An 18,756-nucleotide genomic window follows, 5' to 3' on the forward strand; every position below is an offset into this window, starting at 1 on the left:
CAGTTTTTCACTGAATAATTGTTTTTAATATCAGCCAACCAAAACAAAAATTGACATGTTTTGGAATCATTCCTCAAATACATTTGTTTTTTTCAAAGTACAGGTACAGCATTTATCCTTCCCATCAATAAGCAATTTAGAAATAAAATGTCATACTATATACATAAAATAACCAACTTTAAATAGATGACAGATCCCTATGTAATTTTGACATACATGTTAGACAAGACAGCTGTGTGTTCAAATGTGTATCGTGTTCAACAGAGCAACTCTGTCTCTACATGCGAGCAAGTGGAGCTTCACAGAAATGACTAGGACTCGTTCCGTGCGCACATCTTTCCTACACGCATGCACTCTGACCAGGTTTGGATTGCTGAAATAAAAAAAGTCTACAAACATACCCCTTTGCAATAAATAACATACAACGCAGACTTCTGTTCTTTAAGTGCTAGTACATTCAGGTATAAATCAGATATCAGTACTGAAACATGCAGTGCTTGAGCCTACTGAACAGTGCAAAATGGAAATTCTTCTTTCCTGAGACTACAAAGCACTTCAGATCCCTTCGTAATCTCAGGAAGAATGGGGAATTGTCATCTACTTCTACAAATATTTTCCTTTTAACCGACGATATATACAGCATTATGCATGGTAATTCTTCGATATGTTCAGTTATATAGAGAGGAATTAATAGACAGTTATTGTCTATTTGCTGACAAAGGGTACATTTGTCACCAAATGTGTGCAATACCCAAATGTCTAGGTGGTTTGGGGAGTTTGCCTTAAAGGAGCAATAAGCAACATTTTCTTGCTTTACTCATCATATTTCACTGGTTTGCTGATAGTGGCATGGGTTGGAGCAGGAAGTAACCAGAACTGGTCATCTAACCATCAGAAGAGAATGGTGTTTAGACCCCCATTATGCAGCTAAACAGTATTCAATATGATTAATTATGTTTTAATATAAAGTATCCAGCAAGGGGTATTGTACATATTTACCCTTTATATCTAACTGGCCATGTCAGAAGGATGTGGATAGACAGTACTGTATATACAAACATTTATTCCACATTGTCTGCTGCAAGGAATGGTCACATAGGAAATTAAGATTTAAAGGGGTGTGTGTGTGGTGTGAGGCATGGCCAGGCCCTTTGCTCAAATGCTTAACGAAAAAAAGGCAAGTGCAAAAAAACAAAAATAGATGTTTTTCAGTCCGCAAGCCAGAATCGCTACACGGTGCGTGTCTCCATCTCAATCTTCTCTTCGGCCTGGGACACATCTGCCTCCTGATGGCTAACATTAGGCCGCACTGTCACCATGGGCCCACCCCCATGGATGGAGTGCAGGAAGTTCCAGGTCTCCTCTGAGATTTGTCCCGAGTCGGCGCCTGTCAAGAAGAACAGAGGTGAGAACCCTCTCCGTGAGGCAGAAGCAGGTCAGCCGATTTAGAATCATGCTCCCCGGGAGGGTTACCTTGCTTGAGTATGATATGCCCATTCTTGTTCACAGCAATTTTTGAGTTATCAATTGGCCCTGGAGGATCTGGATAAAATGGTGTAAAGGGAAAAAAAAAAAAAAAAAAAAAAAAAGATTGAGAGATTGTCATAAAAATTCCTTACAGTTTACAGCAACAATCCAAAAATATTATTTTTATATACGATGCACATTAAGTACTGGCATATTTTGGTACCAGCTCCACTGACTCTACTGACCATTGTCTTTGCCTTTGACAAAGGCTTCCCATTCCCTGAACCACTGCATGCTGATACAGTAGATGACCACGGGTGCATCCTCCTCCTGAAATGCTTTATTCAGCTAAATAAAATAAACAAACCACCCGTTAAAATGAAGAAATAATCTACGAGTCTGAATAAGAAGGGAAAGAAAGAAGGACAAAAGAAAAAAAGAAAGACAGCAAGAGGGCATTTAGGAGAGTAACACACATCTCTGCTCAGATTTATTGGCCGTTTTAAAGAAACCACTCCCTGTTGAACATAAGGGCTGAAAAAAGAAAGAAAGGACGAAAGAAACCATTTCCTGTCTGCTTCTCTTAGGCTGGGCTGAAAGTGCATCTGTGCTCATGAATTAATAATGACTCCCAGTTTAGAGGCTCAGGCTTCTGATCTCTGCTCATGAGAACAGGGTAGAGGAAGTCTCTCTCACATTCTCAGAGAACAGAATGGATATGGGGTAACGTTAGATGAAGACATGGTACCTCTTTGACAGTGCAAATTTATTTCTATGCTTCTCATTTTTTCTGCAAGGGGAAACATTACCCTGACAAACATGTCCAGCTCATTCTTTCGCCTCTTCTCCAGCTTCTCAATCTCCATCTGGCAGGTGTGGCAGACGTACAGGTGGTTGACAGCGGGGCCTCCCCCATACCTGTGCAGGGTGGCAACAGTTAGATTTCGCTTGTGGGTTGGGGCAGGGATTGGGGTGAAGGGGGGCTGGAGACAGTGGTTTAGGTGGGGTGAGTAGGCTGGACCAAGTGTTAGGGTGGGTAGGTTAGGGCAGGGGTTGAGGGGGGGGGATGGGGCAGAGGTTGGAGTGGGGAGGTGGGTCAGCGGTATGGGGGAGGGTAAGATGTCAAACACGCCCACTGCTTACCTGCTGTACAGATGGTCCCAGACATTCTGGGGGAGCATCAGGACAAGGTCATCGATGTACGCGGCCTTGTGTGGAGGCACACCTGCCAGGGCAAAGAAAATAAACCAGCATCGGTCAGGGCAATGTGCCAGTAGCCCCAGAATGGAGGACTCCTTTAAGCAGGCCCACTCCAGTAGTCACGCACTGGAGGATCGACCCAAAATGATTCTGTGTGCATGCAGAACCAAACTAACAAAGATGCATTTTTGTTCTCTCTTTCATTTACAGATCTTTGTGTGGGCTATGCTTTGTGTAGGCCAGTCTGCATGCTGTTATCTTTGGCAGGCTTAAAGCTGCTCCTGTTCTTCAAGCTACTGCTGTAGCTCTAAATCAAGAACTCCACAAAGCACACTTGGTCTTCTAAGCTTCAAGTTCTTTGAACTTAAAACATGACTTGTCGTATCAGACTCAGGTGCCGGGCAGTTCCCAGCAGGTAAGCTGCCGCTCTTGCGAGAATCAGAGCAGACAGCGTCAAAAGCGACTGGAAGCCTTTGAAAGCTCATAACAGACTTCTAGTTTAACCCCCCACCTAAGCAATCACATCTCAACTGAAAGAAAGGGGAAGGGGCAGAGAAAATGAGCACAATCAGAGGAGAGGAAGTGAGCGAGCCCTGGCCTTGCTACCATGCTGGAGATGGCAGGAAACAGGGGAGCTGAGGCAGGGGGGCTCACCTCCATGGAGGCACAGGAAGTCATGGTTGGAGATAGGCCCTGGTTCAGCAAAGGTTCTGAACTTGTTGAGCCACTGGCGTGAGACATAGAACTGCAGCAGACTGGGCTCCGTCACACCAAGCAGTGCTGTCACCCTGCGCCTGGCCTTCTGTGCTTCCTCACTGCTCTTCCTGCACAGCACACACGTACGCACAGGCATGCCACGCACACAGAACTTCAGAGACTTCATCACCTGGCAATGCACACATTCAGGCCTTGAAATATAGTGGGAGCCTTCACTTGAGCTTGGTATCCCAGTTAAGGGGCTCTGCTCTGCAGGGCAAGGCTTCCACTGGAGCCCGGTGGTGGGGTGGATTCGTATCCAAGGCTATTCACTTCACAGCAACAAATACAGTGCCTGCAATTATCATCTGCGATCAGCAGTGTGTGGTGGCACTGCACCCCAGAAATATTTGTCAAGTTGCAATTTGTTAATGTGCATGTTACTGTGATTCACACAAATGAAAGAATGCTTTCAATGTGATTTGAGTGATTGAAAAAGTCTGACTGTAAAGAATTCAGTGTTACTTTTCAGAACAAATACACAGATTCCCAAAGAAAAAGCTGCCAAACCCTACATATCATTATGCAGCACACAGATTTTATGAGGTTTGCATTAATATGCACTTTTATATGGAAAATTGTGAATCAAAATGCAGGACTTGCTTGTAGAAGAGAACATAGGCCTCTGCATTCTGAACACATGACTCTGACACCTCCGTCACACTCTGGTCATCAAACTCGTACCACAGCTTGTTCAGGTCATTCCGGCAGTAGGCTACGTAGTGTCCACCTGGGCACGACAGAAATGACATCGATGGTGATATTGTGTTATGTTTATTTTCTTGCTTGTTTTCCAACACTAATCGAGCACCACTTACTGCTGGCGGTGCCGTGGTGGCAGATGACAGAGAGCAGATCGTAGGTGGTGGTCTGGGCAGAGCTCTCCTTGGCCAGGAAGGGCTGCAGGTCCAGGCCATCCAGTGGGAAGGAGACATGCGTGCCGATCTTGGTGGAGAACATCAACTCATGCCGGAAACGCTTCAGGTGGATGCACAAGATCTGCAAGCAAAACAGTCGGTCAACGGATTTTCACACCACAGTGCAGTGCTCTGACTGCACCAACCGTGAACAGAAGTCAAAGAGGTGCTAAAACCAGACCCCAGACAGAATTCCAAAATATACATATCTGACAGTTAACATGAATATCATTTCATCACCCAGTCCTGGCTTTCCACACCGCACGTTGAACCTCTTCAAATTTTTTGCATGGTTGAGTCCCTTTACCAAAAATACACTCACAGTGAATGAGCACGCCAGATCAGCGTTGGATGTTTTAAAGGAATAATGAATCGAGGAGAGAAAGCGATTTGTATCATTTAGTACGGGTTGGATTTCAGAGGAATTTCACACAGAGTAAGGCTGTTCATTTTCAAAATCAAGATATTAACAGGACCAGGCAGGAGCGGCAAACCGCAGTGCCTTGGAACGGGCTCGGAGCTCATGGTCACACTGTAGGACTGAAGTAATACACTGTTTCAAGGGCTCCGGTGGTGCTCATGCTCAAAGGCCTCTGCTGTTGCATTGCCGGCAGTAGCAAAATCAGGACAGCTGCAGCATTTCCCGAGGGAAGGCTACAACTAGCATTTCTGAAAGTCCAACAAAGTTTTTCTCCAAAAAGTTCTCCAAGTGACGGCAGAAACAAGAGGCTGAGCCGCAGGAAAAGTTTTGCGAAGGTACAGAATCAGATGGGCCTCCAGCTGGGAACGGAAGCGCCGTCATTTCAAAGTCTAAATGCTCAGCAGGCTTCACTGCAGGTTGCTTCTTTAGAGCTCTTCATCAGAGCTCTTCATTCCTGCACTCTTGGAAGAGCTGTTCATCAGAGCTCTTCATTCCTGCACTCTTGGAAGAGCTGTTCATCAGAGCTCTTCATTCCTAAACTCTTGCAAGAACTGCATGTACCACCTGTCCTCCCCTCGATGGAAACCAAGATCAGGGTCTTCGTTCGCTAAACGCATCACCCACAGTCTATTCCCACAATGGTGGCTCGCTGAATGCTTCAGGAGTACAGAAGCTGCTGCTATTGTCCTACTCATAGCATTAAATGTAAGCCTTTACGACCTCCTAACATTAAAGACAACAGAAGACCCTCTGAGATTATAATTGCCCCCCCCCAAAAAAAAAAATAAGGCACCGAGGATATTTCTGGATGTAGGTTTTTCCGGCACTTACCTCTGGAAGACTCTGAACTTTGCAGAACTTGACTCCATTCCGCAATCTGGAGAGAGAACAGAGTGTAACGGCAGCGGTTAGAAGCCACACCAGACTCCCCTCACTGCATACAGACACACCAAGCTCAGGTGCAGTTGCTATGGGATACTCACTTCCTGCACTTTTCACAGCTATACATGTTATCCCCTATTGAGACAAAAAAAAACAAAGCTTATTTCAAAGAGTGACTCACACAGACATACGGTATTTCCTGGTAGCTGCATAAATTTGACTGCTCATTGAGGACCATAGAGAAGCTCTGTGCTAACCTTTCAGTTCGTCTCGAGCAAAGAAGGCAGCCAGACAGTCTTGAAGTGTGACCACAGGGCCCCAGAACCAGCTAAGGGAAAGAGACAGAGCAACTGGGTCCTGATGTCCGCATCAACCAGTATCTTCAAAAAGCCTCAAAATGATCCAACTCTTAGCTCCCGCAAAATTTCTCCTTCTGTATTTTCTATGGTTTATTTCATGTAATAGAGGTAGAAACATTGTTTGTCACAAACATTAGCTACTGTACACTAGTATATATTAGCTAGCCCATGTTTCTTAAGACCAGGTCACTGAGAGCAGGTGTGAGGCCCCTTCACCCAACAGATTTGGGCAGCACGCAAATGAGGTCAGGAGCCAGCCGGCTCATGCACTGTGGTGGCCCACTGCCTGGTGGGAAGGACGTCATGCAAGCACCTCTTGATGTACTCCAAGACGAAGGCGATCCAGCCCTGCGCTGCGTAAGCCTCGCCACAGGAGCCCGCCTTGACCAGCGCTGTCTGGTGCGAGGACGAGTGCAGCTTGGCCAGGTCCTCCTTGCCAGGGATGGGCAGAGATATGTCCTGGAAGGTCTCCAGGGTAACGGACACCTGGCCGGGGCAGAAAGAGTCAGTCTGCAGAACATTTTCCATTTAGAAAGAAACTATTTGCCACCAATCAATATAGTGCATCAGTTTTGGGCTTCGGTTCAAACATGAGCGACTGTACTTGAGACTGATTAGGTCTTATTGCAAATCCTATATAGAACTATCAGGAAATTCAAGTAATAAGGACTCCTTGATGTCAATAAATAGCTTTATGATAGAAATTGATCTGCCCAGTGGTTTAGAGTCAATATAGTTAGCCAACATAGTTAATGTACCAATGTACCAGCTGACAAGTTGGGGGTTTTTTTGGTTAAGAAAGAAGACGAAAAGAGAGCCACTAACACAAATAACACACCAACACAACCACAGAGATGGTAGCACCTGAACCACGGCTCAATGACAGGCCTGCTTGGTGCTAGATAATGAGCTAAGACTAAGAACACTTCACCCCGCACTGGGAAACAAGTGACAACATGAAAAATTCATTTCAATACATGTTTTCAGGGAGAAAAGATTAAGCTGAATTCAGCTTTAATTTTTTTTAAGTGGTTTATGACACTCTCTCTAGTCGCTGTTGGCACGTTGACCATATGTGGTAAGTGGCAGGTGGAGCTGTTCACCCTGTCGCAGGTCAGGCACTGCACGGAGCTGATGATGGTGCCATCAAACACATCAGAGATGACGCTCCGGTACTTCCTCTGGTGTTTGCTCTTCAGGGGCGTGAATGAGGCTACTGTTTGAGGAAGGTGAGAGAGAGAGTGCGTGAGTGTGTAAGGAGCAGAAGAATCAATCAGGAAGGGGCCATCTAGTGAGCAGCAGCATGACAGCAATTACCTTTCTTGTGGGTGGAGCTGAGGGGAGACCACATGGGGCTGGATTTGGGCTGGCTGCTGGAGAGTTTGGGGACGAGCCCCTCGTTGCCACTGGGGCTCTGCGGCCTGGCGTTGTTGCTGACCTGGATTTCCGGGTTAGAGTCTGGAAGAAAAGGGGAAAACAACCATCACCACCGGTGACGTAAACGGGTCACACATCACCGAGCATCGCCGTTAAAGCCCTATTGCAGCATTAGTGCTCATCTGAACACTAAAACAAAGCTTGCTTTAGACTGCGCACGTGGACTTGAAAAAGGGCACTTTTCTCTTTAGGGTTGTCATATTGTTAAGGGAGAACCTGTGCATCTGCCATGACCAGGGCTAAAAAGAAAGTAGTAAAAGACTGCACTGCATGCATGATTAAGAGCTTTCACTTCTCATCATATTAAATCCACTATTGTTAATTAACTTTCCATCACTGGGCAGTTCATCAAAAATGACCAATAATAATCATTCTGATAAAGTATGAAAGTATTAATAATTCTGACATTATTAACTGAGATCAGTGATATGACCGATGTGTCAATTATTAGTCTGTAGCTCATAGAAAAAAAAAAGCAAAAAACACTGTGAAACGTACAATCAGGTTGAACAAGACCACATGCAACAATAACACTTCATCAGTCTTTAATTATAATAAAAATATCGCCTGCTCAACTTACAAACTCACCTATTTGAAAGTTTGCATTTTCACAGCCTTAGATTTTAGCCTGAAATTATTATGAGGTTACAACCTGCCTTTTGTTACAGCAATAACTGCCATGTCAGAGAGCTTCACGCTGGGTAGCGTTTTATCTTGGGCTTTTACCTGCAGCCCTGCCCTGCTTGATGGCCCCCTGGCAGCTGATGATGGCCCTGTCCTCGCTGGCGGTGTCCACGTCCTTGTCCAGGTGTCCGTGGGTGCCGGTGCGGTGCAGCTCGTTGATGAGGTTCTTCTCGCTTTGCCACTCGCGGCTGCTCTTCGCCAGCTCCTCGCTGCCGATGAGGGTGTCTGCCTCGTCAGACTCGCCCAGGCATTGTGTGCCCTCGCCGCTTCCGCAGGACTCGCACGACTGGTAGTCGCCATCTGAGTGACTGCGGTCGTCCTCGTCGGGGCTGCTATTGGACCCCACGCCTGTCCCCGCCCCCGGCCCACCCCCATCCTCCAGCTCCACCAATGTCTCTTTCAGCTCCTCGTGGAGCTGGTCCATCAGGCAGCGAAGGAACTCCTGTGAATCCTGGAGGGAGAGGTCACACAGCCTGGCCTTAGAAGCAGGCCCGTGTAGCGCTTAAAGATTGCACGCAAACAAACCCAGTGGTAGGCTGAGATACTCAACTGGCTCCAGCAGCTGGACAAGTCACCATAAGTGCTAATGTAACTCAAGATGTTCAGGCAAAGCCAGACTGCAGAGCCATCCGGCCCAGTGAAAAAATAACTGACTAACTTACAATTTCACTGAATGTGAAGCTAAGAATACAGGCAATTTGAGGGCATCCAGCCTGTTACCGAGGAGACTTCAATGAAATTAGGGAGGGGAAAGGCAAACTGCTTCATGGTGGAGAAGGAGGGGATGGTTTCTGCTACTAAACTGAAGGGGATGTAATGGGAGGAAAGTATGTGTGCGCGTGCTTTCCTCTGCAGCTGTTATGTGTGTGCATGTGCGTATATGCCTACATGTGTACATGCATGCCGAAATGATCACAACATTGAGATAACGAGATAAAGAGAGTAACTGAACACACAAAACAGCAAGATCTACAGTTACATTTACGGCATTTGGCAGACGCTCTTATCCAGAGCGACTTACCAAAGTGCTTTGTCATTTATTCATAGAATATCCTAGTACAGTGCAGTAGGTTAGAGTCCAACATACCAATGAACTAGAATACTGTAGAATACAGGAATCAATGCTGATACCTAGAAGTACAAGATCTATTTTGTGCACACTCTGGGCCTGTACTGGTTTTAGGTGTCAGACCCTTTAAAGGCAGTAGGAAAAGAAGCAGCAGGAAGTGAGGCTCTGGATAAGGCCTACCTGCTGGGAGTATCCCCGGAACATTGGATTAACTGTCTTGATTCCCTGGAACAGGTTCGTGGGAACAACAAAGGCAGGCCTGTGCAAGACAGACACCAGCCCACAAGCAAACCCTTAGTGATACACGATATGTGATAAACAGAGAGTTAAGAAGCCAAATCATAGAGGAAAATGGGACAGACAGAAAAGAAAAAGGAGCACCTGTTCTTGTGCCACAGGTCAGCGATGAGCTTCTGGTAGCTCTTACACAGCGCTGGCTTCTTGTCCGTCCGGACGAGACCTCCACAGTCCAGGAAGAACTGAGAAAGAGGAGGGCTGGAAGACAGAGGACGGATGGAGGAACAATGGGTGAGGAGTCGGAGAAGGAAGACAGTGAAGTGAGGGAAGTCTGAAGCACTGAAGACCTGGCAACCCTGTAACAGAGCCTACCCTCACAAATAAGGCATGAAGAAATGAGGGAGCAATGCTGGCCTATCAACACCACAACATAGAAACCACACACACACACACACACACACACACACACACCACACACACACACCACACACACACACCACACACACACACCACACACACACACACCCTAAATTAACTCTCTAATGTAATGAACAATTTTTTTTTAATTTTAAGATTTACACTGAAAATGTACAATTCTCTACATTCATCCACATTGTGCTCCAAGTAACAAGGCTTGGTTCAGTTTGAATCCTATCCATAATCCTGCCCCAAAAGCATGTTGCAGGATCCAGGTCGGTCTTCCGAGGGTGGGTTGAGCAGAGGTTGGGGTGGAAGGTATGGGGGCTGAGGATGGAGGGTAGGGGAGTGGTTGGTGGGGCTGAGGGTGGGACAAGAGTAGAGAGGCCGTGGGTGGGGCAGAGCGAGGGGTGTGTGTTCTCACCAGTTGGAGAGTGCCTGTAGGGCAGCGTTCATGTAGCAGGTGTTGCCGATGTTCTTCAGGCCAGTCAAACCTGTGGGAGGGAGGGGATTAGCACACTTGTGATTTTCCTACACAGCACAAGGTCAAAATCTTAAGCACACCAGATCTACCGCTGGACAAAAATCTGACAGCACGTGGTCTTTGTATAGCGAAGGTATTTTGAACGGGAGTGTGAGCGGAAAGTACAGTAGCATGTCCAGTGTGCCCAGCACCTCTGGCTCTCACATCGTCCTCTTCCTCTGTCTCCATGTCCAGATCATCAGCTACCCCGGTGGGGGGCACTCTTAAGGCGGCCGGGCTGACCGGGGCCCCGGGCTCCTAGGAACACAACGATCCAGGTTTAGTATTAGGCCCTCCCAGCCCCACATCTCAATGACACTAACAGTGTCATGACAATTAGCCCTTAGTTTACAATTTTGAGAAATGTATGTCTTATACACTGTATGTGGATGTACCATCGAATTGAAAAAAACAGTTCTAGATAGAAATAAAGATAAAGAGATAAAGATTTGTTCAGTCAGGACAAGTGACCCCCTGTGTTACCTGGCTGGTGCTCTGTGGCAGGGAAATGGGCTGGGCAGTGCTGGGCAGCAGGTTGGGCGGGCCCAGCTTCCGCTCCAGGAAGACCTCTTTGGCACAGGCGTAGCACCACACACGCAGCGTGGTCAGGTTCACCGTCAGGTTGTGACGCATCTCCTGTGTGTGTGTGGGGTGGGGTGGGGGATATAAGGAGGGGCATGGATGAACATGGGGTGACCAAGGCTCATTGGTCTCCCTGTTAAACCAGCCTCTATAGCAAATCGCAAAGGCATTGCTGCATAGTGGTTCACCAGAAGTCCATTTAGCAGTTTAGTCCATTTAACCAGTTTCCAATGACTCCAGTATACTATGGATTTCAAGTACTTTGAAATCTGCTGTTTATATAAACAGAGAGCACCAGTGTCATCATTGCATCTTTTTATTTACTGTTTGAAATAAACAGGAAACACTATTGCTGTGTCAGGCCAGCCCTGTAACCATTTCTCATCCTGCATAAGAAATCTGAAGCATGTAAAGGTGATGCTGGAAAGACCAAAAATGAGGAAGAATGGGGGAAAATTGGAAAAAGTATGACAGAGTAAGAAAAGGTTTGGGAAAACGATCCAAGGCTCAGGAGCAATGGGTTGCCCAAAGAGAAACATGTACACTTCAGCAAAAATCAACTTGCAATAACCTGCCATCAAAATTCAGCACCAAGGCCATCATGGAGCATATGGTGTGCATGAGTGTGTGCATGTACGCTTGTGTGCTTGTGTTACAGAGTGGTGGGTGGTGTTTAAAACCAAGGATTGGCAGGGCAAGGTCTGGCCTGCAACCAAACAGGCAGGCAGGCAGGCAGGGAAGCAAGCAGACACACACACACACCCACAGACACCCATACGTGCGCACTCGCTCACAGGCAGCAGCTGCAGCTCAGGGGCCCCTGCATTATTCATGGCTATGGATTAGCTTTCGCTTGGGTGCGACCCGCCATCAGCATACGTACACTTTACAGTTTTGCCGCCATACGCAGCCTGCTCCATAATTTATGGCCGCTGCAGCGAAAATAAAAGCACCCCGCCAAAATCTGGCATGCTTCAGCCAGAGCAGGCTGCTCTTGACAGGGGCATGAAATTTTCAGGGCCACAGTGACTGCCGCCATCTGCGAGTGCTTTTAGACCTCAGGCCGGTTGGACTAAACAGGACTTAGCCCTTGGGACTCGAAGCAGGCCGAGTTGAACAGCTGGGGACCGTTAGAGGTGGAGGTGTGAGCGGAGTCTGACGCAGTGGTTCTTTCACCTGGTGTTGCTGGTCAGGTGCCAGGACACGAAGGGGCACAGGGGGCCATGACACACATGTGCAAGATTAAGACACGAGCCGGAGCAGAAGACGAAGAGTAAAAGAACACGAACACGAACACACACACACACACACACACACACACACACACACACACACACACACACACACACACACACACACACACACACACAGAGCCCAGCTGCTCTCAGAGGAATAGCAACTCTAATTAAACTCCCGTCCCTTGCACTTAAGACGACACCTCGTGGCTGCATTTCCACGGAGAGACAAGACCACTCGGCGCCGATGCGACATTCTCCGCCCTTGCTACAGCCAAGCCTCAGCACTGTGGCCTCGCACAGGGCCACGCCCTGCAGGACCACACAAGGCCAACAGGAGGAGCTGTCGTGCAAAGAAGCTTGGACCCAGAACACTAGGAGCAAGGCATTTCTGCCACGGTCCACCGTTTCACAAAAGCACCACTCTACCACTTCTTAGATTTTATGACATGTCAACACTAGTGAAAAGTGACAACAGCCTTTTGGAGTTAAAAGAATATATGGCAGCAAAGTGAGAGGTATGTTTTAAGAAAAGACTTTTCAATGCTTTCACAACCCCCACACCCACACAGGCTCATGTACCTCAGAGTGGACAGTGCTATGGTCACCATGAGACTCTCCACAGCCAATGTAAGCACAGCCATTCTAAAAGACAAACACACACAGAAGCACAATGAATATTCAGTGGAAAATAAACAAATAGCTGTTTTCTTCTTTAACAAATATACATCACAGGCATATGAACATTTAATAGTACAGCTGGTTGAAAGACACAAAATAATCCTTTTATCTTGAAACATTTTAGCCATTAAATCACATCAAAGAAACGATGAGCAATGTTTCAAGCCCACAACAACTTCATTAGTACACTTCTCTTACATCTGAACAGAGAAAATATAACCAGTACTGGTTCTGGAAGTGCCACTGGGAGTGAAGTTCACTTACTTCCAGGCAGGCCCAGAGGTTTGGCCCTCCGACTCTACAGTCCTGACACTGACCCTGAAACGAACATTTACACAAAATTAATACGTTAACACATACTGGCACTGACAGCACATGTTCCATTACATTACCCACACTGGCACTGAAAGCACACTTTCCACTACATTAACACACATCAACACTAACATACTTCAACATTAAAAGCACACACTCCGCTACATTAACACCCAGGTAGGGCTCAACATGTCCCGCACTCCAAATCTTGTGTGATGAAGAGGGAGGAAGGGAGGGGTGTGGGGACTCAGAGAAAACTCACGTGAGACTTCTGAATAAGTTCCTCCTTGGTGATCTCTCCGACACACTCCAGGTGTGGGCAGTCACAGCTTGAGGCAGCGGGCATCACTTCCTCTCAACTGGTGATGGTGGGAGGGGGTCAGTGCAAAATAGAAGGGGAGAGGGGGGTGGGGGGGGGAACAGAGAAAGAAAGAGTTTTACAGCAGGTACAAAACAAAGTATCTGAGCAAGTAGAAGTAGGCTAATTCTTGGCCTATCTTGCATTTGTCCCTTGTCAGTAAAAAAAGCTGTCGTTGGTGCATGCCCTGCCAAAAGCTTTATATAGCTGCGTATCTTCTCTGTAGCACTGTTGATCTGGGACTGTTTTATCAGCTTCATGCCTTTATTAATCTGTGGCACATAGGAAACAAGGCTGCACGGTATATCATTTGACAATCATTATCAGAACACTGATAATCAAAATACACAAGTCTTTTTTATATTCTCCGATTGGTCATCCTGACCACTGTCAGGCTCTCCAGAGGTGTGATCTCTTAATGTTTTGACAAATTACATGAGTGGGTTCACCAGTGACTTTTAAGGTATTGCGATTCATATCACAGCCGTATTATGTAGCAGGATAATTGCCAAACAGGCCTATATTTTTGCCCATATCATGCTGGTATCTAAAGTGCTGCCAAACCATTGAGGATGAAATGCTTTTATTGCAAGACAAACAGCATATGAAGCTATCTAATAAAATGCTGACAATCCTCTAGTTGGGTGAAAACAGACCTCTAGCAAGGCTTGTCTAAAGCAGCACTTCTACCATCAAAGGTACACAATGTGTTGAAGTATGTACAGCACATAAAAAAACACAATCTGATGACATCACAAAATACTGTGGAAATGAACACACACCGAGGTATATTTACTGACTGCCACCCCACCCCCTTTAAAATTAGCCTTCTTTTTTGGTGCCAAACACCTAAAAACCTTTGTCTTTTTCTTCGTCTTTTTTGACCCAAGGTCAGCCTTTGTTTAGTTTTAAATAGTAAAACAGAAAAACTAACTGTTTGAGACTGAGGCTAAAACCCGTTTTTCTGGAACATTCCAGAAAATGTCATAATCTGTAATCCCCTGCAAGTGGACTGTCACTAGGGTGACAAGCACAACCAAGGGTTCAAAAAGCAAACCACATTAAAAAAAAACAAGCAAACAAACCAACAAAAAAAAAAAAAACTTGCTCTCTTGGTTCTGCATGACTCATTTGAATACAGTTATTTGTGCTTTAGAAGAGATGTATAATATATTGTTTGTTAGTACAAGTTTGGCCTTCACTGTCACAGAAGGCTGGAATATACCAAAAGAAAAAAAAAAGATTTTTGTTACTCAAACGAGTAGAGGGCTCTGTGGATGTGTATATTCAATGCATCATTGTAGTCACATGTTCCAACAATTTTGGTAAAATTCATATTACAATCGCATCGCGCAACAACACAAACCCAATATGATGTTTGCTCATAATTTGCAGCCTTAACCTGCTCTCTGTGTAAAGGTTTTCTGCATAAGGGCCAGGATCACAGCGCAAAGCTGTCACCTCCAGCCAGGCAACACATCATAAGCACACGCGTCTGAGAGAAAGGAAGGGTCTCATGCAGGGCAACAGCAAAAGATGCCCCCTGGGCATCTACTGAGGGGTAGAGAAGAATCACAATGTAGGTAGGAGATGAAACCTGGTGAAGTGTCATATCAGAAAACACATGGCAGAGGCAAAGAATGCCACACTGCAAAGTATCAAAGGCAGATAGACAATAAAAGAATATACATGTAGAACTGCATACAGGAAAAGACCTGACAGTCAGGCCATCAGAAACCTGTATATAAATGGCCATGGTACATCCAATAGCCATGGTTTCCTACTTCCTACGTCTGATGTCCACTTGAACTCAGACATGACCTGATGTGAACCCATTGCAAACAGTATGACCACAAGTCACACAACTTCCTGTTTAGTTACACAAATCTGCCATATCATATTCACATTAAAGTAAGGACTAGGCTTTAGGGGCTTTGATGGCAGAACACCTGAGCATGTTCGCTCCTCAGAGATGGGGATAACATTTGAAATCCATAATGTAACATGTTGGAGAGGTGTCCTGGTTTTGGTTCATGTTCTTGCAAAAGACAACAGCTTCTCCAGCTCCACAATTCCTTCAGTCATTGGAAGCACGCACCAACAGCACTGTTTTATCAGTTCAGACATTGACTCTTGGAGGAGTGGAGTGTGTACACACACACACACGCATGCACAGAGACAGACACACGTGTGTGTGTGTGTGTACATACACTTACACACACACACAGATATACTCACACCTAAGTTGACAAGAGCAGTAAAAATGATAAGGGCAGACCTTACCACTAAGTGACAAAACACAAAGTTCATGGAAGGTTTGAGCACAGAAAAAAATGCAAACAGTGAGCCACTTCGACTGTGCGCTGCTGTTAACAAAATTACGGTAAGAGAGGGTGGAGAAGCTACTTTTGCATCTTTACACGTCAGTGATCAAATAAAATGTTTTAAGGTTGGCCTGGATTTTACTCAGAGCAGTTTGTGTTGAACATTCTCATTTAAATCTTTCCCAAATTTCTGGTAAGTAAATTAGTGGATTTATGGTGCTTTTTGACTAATGAAAATCTAAATCTAAAGTCTAAAATAGATGTCTTAGGTTACGATTGGCCAAATCGGAAATGAGACTTGTATGAATATGACTTTGCTTGGATTGCCAGATAAAGGCTTAAGCACACAGAGTATCTCGCATCACTACTGAACAGTGGGCATGCAAAAATCCAATAAAATTTAGGCTCAAATCTTGTACTCGTGCCATACTAAAGGATGGTTCCAGAACATGAATTTTATTCAATCACTAAATGGAGCCAAACACACTTCACTGGAGTGCAGGGTCAGGAAGCGATCGATTTATTAGCCAATAATGTTCTTCATGAAATTACAGTGTGGTGGATCCCTGTCATTGGCCAGTTGATTGGCACTTTGTATTGAAACCTGAAAACAAGGTCAGCCAGATTTCATTAGGGTTATGAAGAACAGCAGTGGTGTCACTCCATCTGCAAGCCAGCTAAGAGAATTCCTAATGCCAAATTTGTCATAAATCTTTATCATATGCTGCATGTAGAAACAATACCTATGACAGGTACATTTAATTCTAGAATGACTAAATCGTGGACTGCTAAAGGTACTGAGATAAATGTGCTGAATATCTGGGGTATTCAAACGAGGTTTATGTTTTTAGTCAGGAAACTAACCACCAGACTCATGTAACTAATGATATAAGGAAAAGAAAAGCAAAAATATATTTAACCAAGAAAGCAACATTTGTAAAATAAAACGTGCTCGAAGCCCTAAAAATAACCTCAGACGCTAATGTAACGGTTCAAACAGTGCATCAAAATCAACGTACGGCCTATAGCTCAAACATTGAGAAGAAAATCCGAATTATATAACTACTAACGCTAACATAAAATGAAAACGTCAACTCTTTCGTTGCACTTTTTGTAATTGAGAGAAGTCACAATCACCAGCTACTATAACAAACGCATTATCCAAATGCAACTACGAAAAACAGAAGAAATCCTCTAATCCGTTAGAAGAGAAAGTAACGGCCGACAGCGAAGGCCAACTGGCAATAAAGACATTTGACAGTTGTGCGATCAGTCAAATTGCTAACTTGACATAGCTAGCAAGCGAGCCGGCATAGCTCATATCTTAGTCCAACTTAGTCTAACGACCGGTATGTATGCTTAGTAGGTAAATCGACAATGTACAACCTAGCACACAGAAAATTAGGACATTTTAACACGTAAAACTATATTCGATATATGAAGTGAGCCGGCTTGCCCACAACTATAAACGTCAGCTGCTAGCTAGCCAATAACAGTAGCTAGCTAGCTAACCTGAGGTAGTTAGCTAACCTCGCTAACCTACCGTCAATAACTAGCTCGCTACTAGCTGTTGCAGCTACAGACTTACCACCAATGAATGTGCGATGATGTAGATAAATAAATCACTTTGGACTTGCTAATGAATATGTTGATGGCTCACATGTATCCTTGAGCTATTCAGTTACATATTTATCTAAAGCGTTGATCTTCTCGATACTGAGATAGCTAATTAGCTATCCTAGTAACGACATCTACCACCGCTGAACAGCACAACTTCCAGGTTCGTCTTCGTTATGACACAGTGAAAAGACTCTTTCCGGTCCTGTAATACGCCAATGAATGGGGATAATCGTAAGGCAGTGACAGCGCCGTCTAGGGTGGAAAAAGGAAATAACTTTTCAATTCACTCGCAGTCCTTCACAATCCCAGCCCAAGCGGCACCACTTCAGCATTGGGAATATTACATGATGTCTGTGTGATATTTTAGCCAGGGCATAAGCACCTTTCACCGATCCAGTCTCTCTCTCTCTCTCTCTCTCTCTCTCTCTCTCTCTCTCTCTCTCTCTCTCTCTCTCTCTGTTAAATTATATAGGCTAGCAGTTCCCTATTATGATAAGCAATATTAACAGGCAGTTTTATTACACACGTGAAAGATTTTTTCCTTCATTTATTATTTTAAGCACACAGAGATGCCATTTTGCCTTTTTATATACACATTTAGAATACAGTATACAGTTTTCAGAGAGGCCACTATGAAATTCTTATATACTTTTGAGCTCCATATTGGTAAATATATATTGGTTATTCCAGAGAGTTACTGCAGTGTACTATAGTAAAAGAAATGAAAGTGAAGTACAAAAGGTGTCCAGAGAAACAGGACATTTTGGTCAGAGGTCCTTCATCAGCTGCACAAAGTGCTTTCAGAAAGTATTCAGACCGATTTACTTGTTGAACACTTTACTGTGTTGTGTATTTGAATTTGTGCCTCAAAAATCACATATTCACAAAAAGTATTCAGATATTTTGCTGTGGCTCTCCAAACTGTAGTCTTGTGCATTCTGTTTGCTTTAATTATCCATGAAATGTGTCTGAAACACAGTTGAAGTCCAGCCGTTACAATTTCAATCGATGGACCTAGTTTGGAAAGGCACACACTTAGGTCTATAAGGTTCCACAATTTACATTGTATTGGCAGTATAAAAACCATGCCATGAAATCCAAGGATCTGTCTGTGGATTTGTGTGATTAAACTGAAACAAGACACAGATCAGGGCATGGATATAAATCAGTATCTAAGGCTTTGAGTGCTCCTATGATCATACTGGCCTTGAACATTTTGAAAGAAGCTTGGTACAACCTTGAAACCTCCTAGAGTTGATTGTTTGGCCAAAC

The 18,756-nt window shown here is 44.9% G+C and overlaps 1 protein-coding gene across 1 annotated transcript; it reads right to left on the reverse strand.

Moving 5' to 3' along the window:
- Nucleotides 1-3: 3 nt before the first annotated feature.
- On the reverse strand, nucleotides 4-17,674 carry usp33 (ubiquitin specific peptidase 33). The gene is made up of 24 exons (XM_026998368.2): nucleotides 17,453-17,674; nucleotides 13,445-13,541; nucleotides 13,132-13,185; nucleotides 12,769-12,831; nucleotides 10,853-11,005; nucleotides 10,522-10,627; nucleotides 10,271-10,340; nucleotides 9,574-9,687; nucleotides 9,373-9,451; nucleotides 8,166-8,574; nucleotides 7,320-7,460; nucleotides 7,106-7,218; nucleotides 6,316-6,488; nucleotides 5,901-5,971; nucleotides 5,745-5,778; nucleotides 5,593-5,638; nucleotides 4,242-4,422; nucleotides 4,027-4,153; nucleotides 3,322-3,491; nucleotides 2,611-2,692; nucleotides 2,277-2,385; nucleotides 1,713-1,815; nucleotides 1,474-1,542; nucleotides 4-1,387 (listed from the first exon to the last, which is right to left on the reverse strand). The coding sequence occupies exons 2-24, from the start codon at nucleotides 13,526-13,528 to the stop codon at nucleotides 1,230-1,232; spliced, it is 2,709 nt and encodes a 902-aa protein (XP_026854169.2). The 5' UTR covers nucleotides 13,529-13,541; nucleotides 17,453-17,674; the 3' UTR covers nucleotides 4-1,229.
- Between the last annotated feature and the right edge of the window lie 1,082 nt (nucleotides 17,675-18,756).

The sequence above is a fragment of the Electrophorus electricus genome, chromosome 18, assembly GCF_013358815.1.
Source record: "Electrophorus electricus isolate fEleEle1 chromosome 18, fEleEle1.pri, whole genome shotgun sequence".
Taxonomy (NCBI): domain Eukaryota; kingdom Metazoa; phylum Chordata; class Actinopteri; order Gymnotiformes; family Gymnotidae; genus Electrophorus; species Electrophorus electricus.